The sequence below is a fragment of the Typha latifolia genome, chromosome 4 (genome assembly GCF_019914945.1).
Source record: "Typha latifolia isolate L0001 chromosome 4, TyphaL0001v2, whole genome shotgun sequence".
Lineage (NCBI taxonomy): Eukaryota > Viridiplantae > Streptophyta > Magnoliopsida > Poales > Typhaceae > Typha > Typha latifolia.
In genome coordinates, this window is record NC_133089.1 from 2,399,941 (window position 1) to 2,414,950 (window position 15,010).

Consider the following 15,010-nt stretch of genomic DNA (forward strand, 5'->3'; position numbering starts at 1 on the left):
AGACGCTAGTTATCGGCTCGGTTTCGGCTCGGCTCGGCTCGGCGTAATAGTTGGATTTGGGTCAACCCGTGTAAAGGATCAACATCTGGAGCACGTCCAACCGTTTGAGAAGCTTGAACTCTTTACATCTGTGATCTGCCTGACAACACAAACACGAACTTTCCTCTTCCCAACCATCAAGAAGCGGTGAAACTTTTCTCTTCCCTCTCACTGAGAGCTTAGCATTCTACAAGGGAGATATGGCCGCTGTTCGGATTTTGTTGGATGACTCGGTTCTCCTCTCCGCAGAAGATAACGTGAATCCGCGCCTTCGATCGGATTCCGAGACTCTACTCCGTTGGCTTCGGTACTCCAATCTGCGTGTGGTATGCAACTTCTCCAAAAGATGATCTTTTTTTCCTCTATATTTTTTCATTAGGAGTGGTTTGTTGAAGTGGGTACCGATCCATTACTCTAGTCGTTGACCAATTTGGTCGTCTGAGGAAATGGGTATCTTTTCTTTGTTGAAATAACTATGCCAATCTGTTAAAGGAGTGATCTTTCTGGGTAATATAATTGGTTTATGGTTTACTATGCATAACCCATGCATGCAAAGAACAATGGGAGAAACCAAATTGATCCTTTCCTTTTCATTTCTCAGAAGTGTTATTTGGTAGTTGTGTTTAATGGTGAAGATGCTCTGTTTTATTAAGGGCCGAGATAAACAAGGTCTTTCCAGGGTTTTTTTTGACAATCATATAAGCTAGGCTCTGCTGATATACATATTGCACTTCTTTTTCAGGCTTTTTATCATCAGGAGGACATCTCAACTCAGAAGGTGCATTGTTTATTTAATTATTTCCTACATATGTTACAATGCTTGTTCTTACAAATGTTTTATTTTACATGTTTGAGTGTTCATTGCATATAATCCATAAAATGATTTAACTTGCAACCTTGTTGGAGGTCATCAGCTCTGAATGTAGTAAGAAGCCTATTATTCTTTCTCAGAAAGTATATATTTGTAAGATTCTTGCAGTGACCAGCTTTCTGTTTGCCTCAATAAACTCTCTTTGAATCATTGTGTAATTCACTTGTAGCTCTTTCATTTAAAGAAGACACCTTATAGAGTCACTTTTCACTGTTTTGTACTGTTGTAGGCTCATCCAGTTGTCCCATGCCTCAGATGCTGCCTTATGGATTATTTCTTGTGAAAGGGGCACATCATGCATTCACTGTATCTTCAAAAATTATTCCTGCTCCATAAACCAAAACTTTTACTCTAAAGCCGCCCCAACAAGTAAGAGGGGATTGTGGCCTTTTTTCTGTTTCATTGAAAGGATGCATTTCCAATTTGTATCCTTTGTTAGGTATGTATGAACTATTAATTGGTAACCATGAATCTGTTCCAGAGTTGATAAGATGAGCTTGTTATGCCTAGGCCCTATGATTTGGCCTGATTTTTCAGTTTTAGTGGATCTTTATTCATCTTAATTAGGTACCCTCACTATTGTTATTGTAATTAATCTTTGACCAGGAGGCTGTCCCTCATATATGCAAATAAAACATTATCATATTGTAAGATTAGTGACCTAAACATATGCTATTGTTGTTTTTGCAAATTTTCTACCATTAACGTATTGCACATATTCTCGAGTTGTGACAGCTTTTCTCATTTGTTATAGGCGATTCTTCTCAAGAAGACCGCAGAAGTGTACTCCTTCGATTGCATTTCAAGGCATGCTTCACATGGAACAGGTTCATGCAATGAATTGTTAGAATGGGCTAAAATTGGAGAGATTTGCTTATATGTAACTTCCAGAATTGATGAAATGCTATCTTTAAATCTTCAGAATGACAACTGGAAGATTATTTTTGTAGGTGAGTAATTGAGTGTCAACATTTTTTATCTTGAAAATAATCAGTGTACCTAGTATTGCTCCTTCTCCTAGTTTAGTCTGAGACATGTTTTTATGAACTAAGTAAGAATATTCAACTTTTACTTTTAATGCTAACTGGAGTTCCTTCTTTGGTGCAGGCACTGACTACAGTGATGAAGTGGATAAAGAAATTTTGTTTATCAACAAGTTGGAAGAGTTGCTAATTACCATTTGTAGGTTTATTAAGAAGGTTAATTATCACATTATTTTAATTTCTAAATAACCAATATTAAGTGATCTTCACATTACAATATAATATAATCTCATGGTGCATTTCATTCATCAGTTCACGTTCTCATTTCTTGACGCAGGAAGTATGTGACACATCAGTTCTGATGGTTGGGTATGTCATGAAACCATCTCGTGAAGAAGATTTTGCTAAGGCAAGTTTTTCTAATAGGATGGAAGTTTTAAACTTCTACTGTTGCTTAATTTACTAGCTTGCTCTTATTGACAGAGAGGAGCATTCCCTGCATCTCCTACTCAGAATGGGCTTATGTTTGTTCCCCTCACATTCAAGCTTCCTTTATCTTCTCAATTAGAAGAAGTTGATGTGGTCCTCCATAAAGTAACTGATGAGATTATCTGCATTGATCCCAACTACTCTGCTGATTTTCCAAAAGGAATATCGTTTTCCATGGGAATGTGTGAACTTGTAAGGTATATGCTCAAGTAAATGTATTTAAGGTCAACCTGACACTTAGAGTACTCGTGGATGAAGCTTAATGTCATTTCACTCAAAAAGATTATTGATAGTTTGATATATCAAAGTATGCATTTGAAGAGGATTTGACTGGTAATAGCTGTAAGGGAGTAGCAGTTGGTTGTTTGTATTCTTCTAGGTTTGTAAAGGACATGGGATATGAATTGGAAATTGCAAACTTGGAGTTGCTTATACTGATTGTTTTCAAAGAATAGAATGTTATTGTATGAACTGTTTTGTTTGGTTCACATAATTTGTCTTTTACATCTGGTGCTGACTGCTGATTATAGACCACCTTTTTCTTTTAACTGTCTAATATCATTATCATTAAAATATTTCTTCTTTATGCAGGTTTATAGAGGAACACCATGACTTTTGCATTATTGATTCCATCAATAACATATACCCATTGTTGGATCGCCTTCAAATCCAGAAAATATTGCTTGGATTGCAAGATGTCAGCTTCAAAGGCCGTTGTAGACTCCGGGCACCATGTTCCCTCAAGGTCTGTTTGATAGAATGTAGCTATTTATCTACTGAATTGATATTTGTTTATTGTTGAATGAAAGAAAAAAGTACTGGGAATTATGGTTGAAATTCTTTGTGACACCTTCTTGCTAGTTATTTTGCAAATTGGTAACTATCTTTTTTGCTTCATTAAATGCATATACTTGATGTTGGCAATAAGACCGGTTTCCTCCATGATGTTCGACGTTTCTGCATGAATGAACTAAAGAAGTTATATTTGGTTGACCTAGTTAGATGTAATGGAATTATATATAACTTTGTTGCGAGAGGTGTACTTGGGACAATCTTTTGGTTTATCCCGCGTAGCCCACCAGAACCTATATTGTCACCATTTCAATTTAATTTATCTTATTACATGAGGTTTTCTGATAATGCAGGTTGATAATTTTCATGATCCTAACCTTTCAAAGCAACTATCAGAAGCTAACTTGTCCTTCCCAATTATTGTGAAACCACAAGTAGCATGTGGGGTAGCTGATGCTCATAACATGGTAGTATGGTACTGTTTTCATTAAGTACTCAGAGCTGAGTTGATTTTTCTTCTTCAATAGCAGTCACTGTTTTTTTTCTTCAATTATTTTAATTTTTGACAATCTTTAATCTTTTCTCATAGGCATTAGTTTTCAAATTTGAAGATTTTAGCAAGCTTTCTGTTCCCCTTCCAGCTGTTCTTCAGGTAAGGGCATAACACTTTTAAGAAATCAAATAATGCATCCTATTTGTTGGTCTCCTATATAGTATGCATATTACGGAATGTTGATCTATAGTGGTACTACAACAACAGCTACCGAGCCTTTAGTCATCACTATTGTGGTACTCATTTTAAGAGTTTATATATCTTTCAGCTACAGCTTTTTTATGAAGCATGTTTTGGGGATTGATATTTAAAACATCCACATGGCAATGGAAAGCCTTTGATAATATATACTACTGCTAATAGGTACGATTTTGCAAGCTGGTCTCATGTAGCTTACAAGTGAAATACTTAATGTTTGAGACTGATAATGTAAGTTTTCTTTCTATTATTGGATAACTACCAGAGCCTGTCTAGACTAACATCTGGGATTTCAGTCATGCATGTGAGGAGAAAAGAGATTGAGTTTCATATCCCATTACATAATTTCAGCACTAATCCAGGGTGGCTGTTAGTTTTAGTCCTAGACATGCTAAACCAGTATATATGCTTTATTTCCCTGAAGTAGAAGAAAAAAGTGAAAGTTGTGATTGAGTATAGTTGTTCTTCATGTCTTTATTGAAATCTCAACTTTACTGATTATGCAGGAATATGTGGATCATGGGTCCACAATATTCAAATTTTATGTCTTGGGAGAAAAAGTTTTTCACGCTGTTAGAAAGTCTATGCCGAATGCAAATTTTCTACTGTCAATGACAGAAATAACTGGATCTGCACCTATAAGCTTTAATAGGTAATCTTCTTAAGCTAATTAACACCATCCTTTGCAAGTGATTTGGTTGTACCTGCAGTCACATGACATCATTCAGAGCTGGAGTTAAAAACCAAGTGTGATATCTTATTCTTCTTCTGCAGCTTGAAGACCCTTCCTGTTGCTACTGATGACCAATTATTGATAGGACATGCACAAGCTGATAAACAACCATTAGACATTGATTTAGTGCAAGATGCTGCACATTGTCTTCAAAAACGCCTTGGCCTTACTATTTTTGGATTTGATGTTGTTGTAAGTGGCTCATTCTTTTACCAATAATTGTGGTTTTATGAGCATTTACTACCATGATGTGCTTCAACATGGAAAATGTGCTTCAATGTTTATCTAGAAGCTCCATTGATGCAACATCAGAGAGGATTCTGTTTTCTTTTTTCACATGGAGTTGCAGTAAGATATTTTTCTAGACCAAGACATGAACATTTTTGACAATTTATTATCTGTGTATCCAGATCCAGGAAGGTAGCGGAGACCATGTTATAGTGGACCTGAATTATCTTCCATCTTTCAAAGAAGTACCTGATTCAGATGCCATGCCTGCATTTTGGGATGCGATCAGAAGGGCGTATGAGTTATTCAAGCTCAGTGGCAGGCAACGATAGGTGAACATGATTCAGTAAATTATTTCATCATACTTGGAATGGAGGCAATGCATGTCTTATTCTTCTCGCTGCATGTGCAAATTTTCTATTTCAGAAAATGTACTTCGACTAAAGCCTCGATGATCTGTTGTATAACTTGCAGCTAAGGGTTTGTTTGAGTTGTAAGCTTGACTGTGTAAGCTTGACTGATACCTTTAACCCTGGAACAGAGTGGTGCTATTCAGTCATCAATTGAGAAGGGCCTCTCTTTCTTTGTTGCTTCAACTTAGACTTTCCTGCTCTTCTTCTTTTAGTTGTTTGTTTCTGAAGACTATGGACCAAAGATGTATTAATGTCATCTCCAGTTGAGTCTGTTAAACAAGGAGCTCTTACTTTTGCAGTACTTCAATGACATGTCGACAAGTTCTGTTACAGCATCATATATCTCGACTTCGGCAGAAGCCGGTGAAATCTCTGTACGCTGATGCTCAGAAAGACTGCTGAAATAAAGCTAAAGCAAGTGGCCGAAAAATGATCAGTGCAAGAACTCTCACTTAGTGAAGCAGTTGTACTGATGCAATTTCTGTTGGTTGTATCCAATTCTTAGGTTTTGATTAAGAGTGGAAGAAGTTCATGGACCAACTCTTTTGTGATTTACTCTTGGATGGAGCACATCTATTGGTCTTAAATAAGATAATTTTTTATTTACAATGCAATGAAATCCAAAGTTTGTGTGTATACCAAAGGACTCAAAGTATGGGACATCGCCAAATGGACTCCTGAGAGCACCATTCATCTGTTTGTCCGTTTCCTTCAATCTAGTGCTTGTACTTTGTGTGGAGATGTACATAAAAGACTTTGGAGTTGCCGGCCAACTTAGGTTTTATATGTTTTTCTAAAACACAAAATTCTTTGCCTCTCCTCTCCCTCCCACACCTTCTTGCATGCTCTTTGGTGATTAAACAAGATGAACATCTGGAGCCGGAGAACCTACAATTCATCAGCTAGAAAGGAGGAAGATGAGAGTTTAATTCTCTTCGGCGAAATGCTTAAATGCGAAAAAGAGAGAAATCTAAGTCTTCTTCAGCCGGCGTCCATCGACCTCGAGGCGAGCCAAGGTGATGCTGTATGTTATGGATACAGTCATAAAAGTTGTCAATTGTTGATGCCTTCCAATCTTTGAACTTATTTATACTGTTAAGTATAGACGTGATAAAATTGTTTATCTCTTCCAACAGTCGGAAATTATCACCTATACAAATTGCCATCAGGAAAGAGGGATTTCCTTGCTGCAGGGGGTGATAAGAATGATTATGATTGGTACAAAAAGAGCAAATCAAATTTGATTAATATTATTGTTTTTCTTGGTCTTGCTTTGAATTATCTTTTGGTGTACAATTGATGGCAGGCTTAAAACTCCTCCTGCAACACCTCTATTTCCATCCCTTGAGATGGAAGCTAATACCCCAAACATGATCATTCATGAGGAGCTGCCATTGCCAATCCTTCGCCCACTAAAGCCTTCAAGGGTATTAAATTCGATTAAATCTTAATTTCTTTTATATATATATATATATATCCTTTCCTTAGATATCATGTTCTTCTGTAATAATAGACATCAATAGTACTACTTTTAGTAGAATTTAACTGCATGAGTTAACTGTATAAAAGTTTTATTCTTATTCTCTAGCTAGTCTGTAAAATAACTGCAGCTTCTTTACAGTTTTCTGGCAAGTCAGAGGCAATCAAAACTAGCAGAAGACCGAAATCTCCAAGCTCCAAATCCTCTTCCTCTTCTCGATCTATTACTCCAAGTACAAGACCCAGTTCTTCATCAGCAAAGACAACCACAATAAATGGAATTCAAGTTCTCCCTATGGAACTAAACAAGCTAGCTTTCAATCAAGTTAAAAACTCAGACATGAAGCCTCAAGTAAAGTCAAAGATATTAGGATTCCTTGACACACCGCCGCCAAATCTAATAACTACAGCTCATATGTATCTAGGCTGCGCAATGTCAGCCACAAGGATGCACGCAGAAGAGACGAAGTTTGCAAGTGGAAATCCGAGAAGGCAGTCGCGTTCGCCATGCGTAATGAGCGGTAGAAACATGGAATTTTGCTTAAATGGTACGTCGAATTTGGCGGCAAAGGGGATCATTGGTAGCCGCATTGTGGAGAAGGTGATGAATGCTAGGAGAGGAGTAGGAGGAGAGGAGAAGGATGTAAGAGCAAAGCATGCAACCCAAGGGAAGGAGATCTCAGGATATGGAAGGTTGACGGCTAAATCTTCAATTGACGTAACACTGAAGAATATGGTATGAATATGTTCAGAAATAATTCATCACTTAGTTGTATCTGGAAAGAACTATAAGATGTCATTAACAGTTCAGAATATTTGCTAGGGAATGGTGTAGTTCATATATACAGACTTACTTGCATCTAGAAATTTTTGCATGACAATCAAAGTAAGATGCTAACATTATGAACTTAAATGACAATAGTGTCCTAATTAATGTAATATTTTAATCAATTGCATCATGTCAAAACCTATGAGTTCTTTTCTTTTCTTTTTTTCCTTTTCAGGATTTGAAGAAGAAGCAAGGTAGTCTTCAAATAAGCACAAGACATGTGAAGAATAATTCTACACCTAGCAGCAGTATTCCAAGTACAGATTCAAGCAAGCAGATTACCCTTAATAATGGAATTCGAAAGTTTCTAGTTCAAAAGAAACCTGAGGACAAGAGCCTCATAAGGAAGGGAGACAACAGATATAAATGCTAGGAAAAAAAGTACTTGCCATGTATCTGAGAAGTATAATAGTAGAATAAATATTCACAAACTCAAGAGTGTTATAGATGCTATTTCAATCTTGTATCAATGCCTTTTTAAGTTAAATGATGTTTTCTATATATTGTTCCCTGCTTATGCTGTTTCACTCTATAATGACATCTCAGGCTCTTGCCAATTTCTTTTGTTGATCATTACAATATCCAGGCACTCCAAGGTATTCGATATCATCTCGTACATAACAATACCTGGTTAACAACCTAACAGACCTGATATTTTCCAAGATTAGAAAGAAAAATTCTCCTGATTGACAAAGAATATCATTGTTCTGCAGTCAGTAGGATATCTCTGAGGATTTATGCAAATAGCAACTTTGTTTCATCACAGTTCAGAAATAAAATTTGGATAATCAGTGTCGGTGACAGAGAACGTTGAGTGCATCTCAGCTGATAACGTGTAACAGCAGGGACATAAGGACTTAATCATATTGCCACAGGCATAAGAGCCAAAGGTTATGACAGCAAAATCTTAATAGATTTCCTTCTGTAACACCTAAACTCTTACTATGTCTGATGATTCCATTATTCATAGCAGCAGGTAGTATTGAAGTATATGCAGACGGTTTGCTTCCAGCGTGAATTTATTCTGAGTTTATTCAGTGGTGAAATACTGATTAGGGTCATAGGACCTGTATCAGTATATACAACTCGGAAAAAAATTGATGGCATATCTTTACAGTGCATACATTGTGTACTCCTTGTTCAATAGCTCTGAGTCTGATCCCACTGACAAAGACATTGAGCGCGATTGGCTCCCTGAGGCTCTCCTTATAATCCTCATGTTCTTCTCTTCCATCCGGTGAGCAATAATACAGTAGCACATGGACCCGATAGTGGTCAGCATAATCGAAGCACCAATAGCCATAGTAGACCAAGCCAACCACCAATTGCTCTCACCAACCACAACGTAAGTTAGTGAGATGAAGGCTACTGAGATGAAGAGACATGCCAGCCACATCAACTTGTTCATCACAAAAACCATCCTCCTCTTGGCTTTCTGTTCTACAACAATTAAGGAAGTCTGAACGATGACAACAGCGAGAGAAATGAAGAGGGCCAAGGAGTCGAAGACCAAGAAGGTAATAAAGGCTGCATTTTTGGCTATGTAGGCTTGCCCAAGAGTGAGGCCATCCTGAGGAACCTCAACAAATTGACCAGGAACTGTGAATATGGCGGCAAAGGCAACAGTAGCAATAAGCACTGCAACAACTGTGTTAGAGTTGATGGCATTGTTTAGACCGCCAATGTGAAGCTTTTGAAGTTTTTTCTTGATTTTCTCAACCCGCATCTCTGTCTGACGGGTTTGTTTGAGTTGAGATTGGACACCATGCTTTATGTCGCTTACTGTCTGCTTTAGCTGCTTCGCAGGATTTGATGGATTTGTTTCCTTTGCTATCACAGCACCAAACTCTCTTAGAAGGTAAGCAATCTCTTCGTTGCAGCACTTTTCTGCAATAGTAAGAGCAGTCTCCCCAGCTTTATTAACTGCATTAATATCAATCCCTTCAACTGATAACAAAGTGTGCACCATCTGTAAGAGATTTGGGCTGAGATTAGAAAAGGATAGAAAACATGACTTGTACCTTGCTAAAATATTCCAAGCAATTTCCATTCTTCCCTAATAATCAATGGTCTTCAGAACTATTTAGTACTAAAGCACTGTAAGCTTCTGCAGTCTGAACATGAGATACTAATTAATGAGTTAATGTAATTTAAGCGTCTATTAGAAGAAATGCATAAAAAAGAGAGTCAAATATACTTCATAAGATCTACCTATGAACACGAGAGATGCAGAATATTGTAATAACCTCTAACCAATCCATACATGATCAGCTGTGTGATTCTTCTTCAATGCCCATGCATCAGAAATTGTTTCCATTCATGCAACACATAAAGCCCTATTTTACAGAATTCATTCCCCAGTCTTACATAGAAATGGAAAAATGCACACTTTTGTAGCTTACGGGAACATGAAGTACATAAAGTTGGGTGCCCTGGAAACATGTACTTAAAAAGTGTTGATACAAGTGCATAACCGATGGAAGATTATGACAGGTTTTAGGCAGCAACGGGTAGAAGTGCCCCGTTAACTCCTGGCTCTGCACCTATTCCTAAACCTATGTTAAAAATGTCTAAACCCATTCATAGTTTTTCTTCATTTTCTTATTCAGGAAACTGAAGAAACAAGATACTTAAATCTCATAAATTATGAGAACTAGTATGTCAATAGGAGTACCATGACTTAGTTACAAGAGTGAGAGGATCCGAAACTGGATTGAGATATAACAACAAATGTAGTACTTATGTCACTATCACAAAAAAAGAGACAGAAGAAAAGAAACTAATGTGCAGAAATTATTAGCTACCTTGAGATTGCCCTTACGGGTTGCAATATGCAATGGTTTATTCCCTTTATTGTCTTCCAAATGAATAACTGAAATATCGGGCTTTAGCAGTTCAAGCACTATATCAGCATTTTGGCCTTTCACAGCCATATGTAGTGCTGTTTGCCCCTTTTTGTCAGTCCTCACACCAATGCTAGGATCCTTACTTAACAGGGACTTCACCACTTCTACATGGCCCTTTCTTGCTGCTGAATGTAGAACAGTTTTTCCGTTATTTTTTGCAATCCTGGCAAGACTTGCATCAGTCTCTAGCAGTAGATTGACGATATCAGTGTGCCCTTGAGTGGCAGCAGTGTCCAGGGCAGTAGAATTTAATGAACTTGTAGTCATAGCTAGTGCAGGAAAATAATGCAAGAGCTCCTTCAAAACTTCTGCAAGGTGGAGAAAACCACGAGATCAAAAATGCAGTAAAAGAACCACAAATACATTATGCCACAGAGAAACCAAGTAAAATAAGACATGTACAGTGTTAACATCTAAATTTACAGATTAAAACAACTAGGCCAAGTTCAATAGTAAAAGAAGAAAAAGAAATTATATGAAAAGGTACAAAAGAAAAACTTCATCTTCAAAATATGCATCTAGAAGTGGGCTTTCTATTACACAACTTTTTCTACTACACAGTTATGGAAGGAAAATGAGCACTTTGGATTAGTAGAAACAAATGAATTTACAAAAGATGAGATGGTGAAGATATGTATCTTTTGTTCTAACAAGTCGACAATTTTAGCTGCTTCTAAGTAATTAATGAAAGATCCGGCATGTGGTACCAATATTATTATGACCTTCTATGTTGCTCAGGAAATCTCATTTGTTGGTTTACTAAATTGTTCCCCTTCAAATTAAGATTGTCTTTAGAAGCTAAATCCTTATCTAATGTGCTGGAAGTCTGGAAATTTTAGCCACATTTACCAACAAGGCTCTTTATTGTCCTTGGCACATTCTTGTAAAACTTGCCATACTGTTGGGATTTTCCACAGAAGCGTAGAAGCTATTCATTGCATTACACAAGCATTAGGTCACTCGAGCAAAATCTTCAATCAAATATTTATCAGAATTTATAGTTTGCATATTATTCATCAGTCAATAGCTTGTTACCTATAAAAAGATTGAGAGTTAGTGCATCAAATCAGTTAATATGACCAAATCAGTGAGAATGCATCAACATCTATTTTCATCTACTAAATGAGGGGAAGAGCTGTTGCCTGCTAATTGTGAGGGTAAGAACTTACCGAGATGACCCTGCTTAGTAGCAATATGAAATGCATCGAAGTTGCTGTTAGCCTTGATAGCAGCTGATTGAACATCAGAAACCTTCAATATTTCACGAACAACCTCGACATGCCCCTTCTCAGAAGAAACATATAAAGCCGTCTCTCCATCCTGATTCTGCTTGGAAATTAAATCCTTCAGTTTGTCCTCACTGCAATCTGAAAGAATCTTCTGAATATGCACCACATTCCCAGCCCTAGCAGCATGATGAAGCTCAGTATCTCCTCGCTTGCCAGGGCTCTCTTTGCTCTTCCTCTCTTTAAAGCTCAGCTGCTTCTCCATTGAACCCAACCTAAAACTCTTCTGTTTCTCCATGGAACCTAATCGAAAGCTTTGCAGTTTCTCCAATGCTCCACGGAAGCTTGACTGTCTCTCCATCACCAGAGCTAAAAGCTTTCTCGCAAGTGAACAAAAGGAAAAGGAATCCTCCTTCCTTCAACTATGCCACTCTTCTTATTGATACAAGTCCAGCTTGATAACCGACCACTTTCGAATCAACTTAATATCCAAGATTTCTTTCCACTTGCCTGATAACTTTTTAGTAGATGCCCATGCTTATTATTACCACATGAAAGTCTTTTCTTTTTCCACAGAATCAGAGCTCAATTCTTGAAATCTGATATCGTGATACAGTTGTGAAAGTTTGATAGTCTAGCAGAATCTGCCCAAAACTTAAGGAGTAAAGATTTCTCGTTACATGTAGAAGAATAATAGGAGGCCAAAAAAAAAAAAAAAAAAAAAAAATATATATATATATATATATATATATATTTCTTACACAGTTGATCTCCAAAAAAAATCAGGCATCTTCAAATCCAAGAAGGGAACTAATATGATGATGCTAACCCTTAATTTCTTCTTCCATAAAGCAATCTGACCCACTCAGAGGTCCTTTTCGATTTGCCCTAGAAGATGTCAGAGAAAAGAAATGGAGTGAGGGGGGAAAACAAAGGACTTGATTGAGAAAAAGAAATGCTTGAGAAAAGAACCGCACTTGGCATCTTATCCCCAAGAAACTATCTCTCGATCCAGAGACACTACCTACCGCAAAACCCAAGAATCTAAAACACACCAAATTGTCGAAAATTAAAAAAAAAAAATCAAAAAATAACTTTTGATTGGAAAAGATTGTACCTTGCTGCCTCAAATCCAGATATCCACGACACCAGAGCTCAATATCCCAACCTTTTCTTTCTCTAATAAGCAAAACAGCACCTTGCTCCACTCTCCACCCAAAGACCCAACGAAGGAGAGACGAGGACTCCACCTTTACTCTCTTTTAAGTTCTCAAAGCTCAAGAACAGTTTAAAAAAAAAAAGGGGAAAAGTAGCACTGACCCACTTCCTATTATGTTTGTTTTAAATGAGATAAATGATCTCGCGTACCAATTCAAAGGTTAATGCAGCATCTGTTAAATACTTGATAATGTATTAAAATGATTGTGGACCTTTTGATTCATTTATCCATGAGGTACAGATGTTGGCGGCTATTGCAATCAAACAACTCAGTGGTGGCAGACAAATGGTTGCATTTGAACAGTGAGAGATTCCAATAAAACAAGGAGGATCATCCGCAGCTCCAAATGCAGGAAACCCATACAGTTTATACTTGGCAGCTAGGGATTGACTGCAAACTAAAAGTATCTCAAACTTTCACAAACTAGTAACTACCCACAAAATTATTACCTAATAAAATCTAATTTAGCGTAGCCCTACTAAAAACACTGAACTAATCAATATTTTATCTCTAAGTAAAAATACTAATTAATTTAGTATTTTTATATTATTCTAAAATATTAATTAATTTAGCATTTTATGTATATAAATTTTTTTAACTTAATCTTTCAACAGTTAAGAAAAAAAATTACCTAAAAATAATCTCCAAGTTATTACCAAATTTAAAAGATTGTCTATTTTGATAAATAAAAAAGAGGGCTAGTTTGGTCAAAAACTCCAAATTTCACACGGACAGGACAATGCCTTCAGTTTTTATTACATACATATATAATAAAAATAAACTGCTAAGATTTTTTAAGGGAATTAAAATCAAAGAAATTTGCTTTATAACCCATTTAACTATCCGGGCGTGTTGACTTTCTTTCATAACTTAAAAGCAGTGACGATCTTTCCAGATAGAAAAATATACTCTTTTAGATACAGTATATCATGTACCAAATATTTATTTATAATTTTTTTTATTAAGCCCAGTTGTTAGAAAATTTGATGTCCTCGTATCTATCATGAATACAAGAGAGAGATGGATAAACACTAGACTCCAGTGACTTGCATGCAAGTAAGTGCTTTCGTCTACGGCCCACACCTTCGTCTACCTTCACGTTGGTCAATAGAGCACGACTCCTACTTTTGAAGCTCTACGTTAATTTGTAATCGTCTCGCTTTTGGTTAGAAGATTCTCATCGGTCTCTATCAAGGCTATTGAACATGTGGAAGAGGAAAAATAGAGGAAAAGGAAAAAAAAGAAGAAGAATAGAGAGTTAGGCCGAGAGTGACCTGAGAGGATGTTGATTATAGGTAGTGAGATTCTTTTTCCTCTTTTTTTCTGAGAGTGAGAGTATTTAATGATGTCCTATTAAAGAGTGAGATTGTTCTTGAAGCTTTTTGATATTTAATTATCACGTCTAACATGATGAGAAGGTTATTATTTTCTTTAAAAAAAGAGAGTATATAGAGCAGAAAAGGTGCAGAAGCTTCAAAATAAAATCAGACAACAAAGAAATTTGCTAGGAAAGCTATAAAACCAGTTGGCTAGCAGAGGAATATATGCTCTTTTTTTTGTCCCCTTCCAAATCTTCTTTTCACCTTATTGTACTTTTGTCATGTCCAATTAATGGGGCTTTAGCTTTACTCACTATTCTCATGGCCTTTATACTGAGGATAATGCTTCTCATATGCTGTATCTTGTTGAGAGACAAATATAATGCCATCTACTTGCCTGTTTGAGTCTGCAACTCTTTGGCCTATCAAAAAACCTTGAACTAAATATAATAGATAATAACAATTTGATGCTTTTCAGAACTATATGAAGAGAAATCAATACTACCAAGAAGGAAGCCAGCAAAATATATAAAGGTGCTGACAGACTCACATTTCTATGATACTCTGAAACAATCATCATGGGTATGTTCTGAGTAACACTGTCACCTCATGCTTGAAAGCATTTCTGTAGAAAAGGATAAAGAAAAGGAATAGAAGAATGTGAAAATGCTTACTAGGAATATATATATCAGTGGAACAAGTTCTGCTGCAATATCTGCACTTAATAGGTTAT

General features: G+C 36.6%; 3 protein-coding genes across 10 annotated transcripts; 2 read left to right on the forward strand and 1 right to left on the reverse strand.

The window, feature by feature from the left end:
* The first annotated feature begins 100 nt into the window (after window positions 1-100).
* On the forward strand, window positions 101-5,985 carry LOC140785530 (inositol-tetrakisphosphate 1-kinase 6). Of its 2 annotated transcripts, XM_073133404.1 has the most exons (13): window positions 101-365; window positions 782-817; window positions 1,665-1,860; window positions 2,018-2,109; window positions 2,231-2,302; window positions 2,377-2,579; window positions 2,974-3,127; window positions 3,528-3,641; window positions 3,764-3,826; window positions 4,432-4,577; window positions 4,700-4,850; window positions 5,069-5,218; window positions 5,599-5,985. In XM_073133404.1, the coding sequence occupies exons 1-12, from the start codon at window positions 240-242 to the stop codon at window positions 5,216-5,218; spliced, it is 1,503 nt and encodes a 500-aa protein (XP_072989505.1). In that variant the 5' UTR covers window positions 101-239; the 3' UTR covers window positions 5,599-5,985. The 2 variants fall into 2 exon arrangements, with proteins under 2 accessions (XP_072989505.1, XP_072989504.1); XM_073133403.1 differs by lacking the exon at window positions 5,599-5,985 and having other exon boundaries at window positions 5,069-5,482.
* An 86-nt stretch (window positions 5,986-6,071) lies between these two features.
* LOC140787637 (uncharacterized) lies at window positions 6,072-8,108 on the forward strand. Its single transcript, XM_073136666.1, has 5 exons — window positions 6,072-6,315; window positions 6,436-6,517; window positions 6,606-6,726; window positions 6,921-7,514; window positions 7,783-8,108. The coding sequence occupies exons 1-5, from the start codon at window positions 6,165-6,167 to the stop codon at window positions 7,978-7,980; spliced, it is 1,146 nt and encodes a 381-aa protein (XP_072992767.1). The 5' UTR covers window positions 6,072-6,164; the 3' UTR covers window positions 7,981-8,108.
* On the reverse strand, window positions 8,082-13,155 carry LOC140785528 (ankyrin repeat-containing protein At5g02620-like). Of its 7 annotated transcripts, none has more exons than XM_073133399.1 (6): window positions 12,857-13,155; window positions 12,717-12,783; window positions 12,569-12,627; window positions 11,683-12,383; window positions 10,412-10,821; window positions 8,082-9,576 (listed from the first exon to the last, which is right to left on the reverse strand). In XM_073133399.1, exons 4-6 carry the CDS (start codon window positions 12,098-12,100, stop codon window positions 8,719-8,721), a joined length of 1,686 nt encoding a protein of 561 aa, XP_072989500.1. In that variant the 5' UTR covers window positions 12,101-12,383; window positions 12,569-12,627; window positions 12,717-12,783; window positions 12,857-13,155; the 3' UTR covers window positions 8,082-8,718. The 7 variants fall into 7 exon arrangements, with proteins under 7 accessions (XP_072989500.1, XP_072989499.1, XP_072989498.1 ...); XM_073133398.1 differs by having other exon boundaries at window positions 11,683-12,393; XM_073133397.1 differs by having other exon boundaries at window positions 12,501-12,627.
* Between the last annotated feature and the right edge of the window lie 1,855 nt (window positions 13,156-15,010).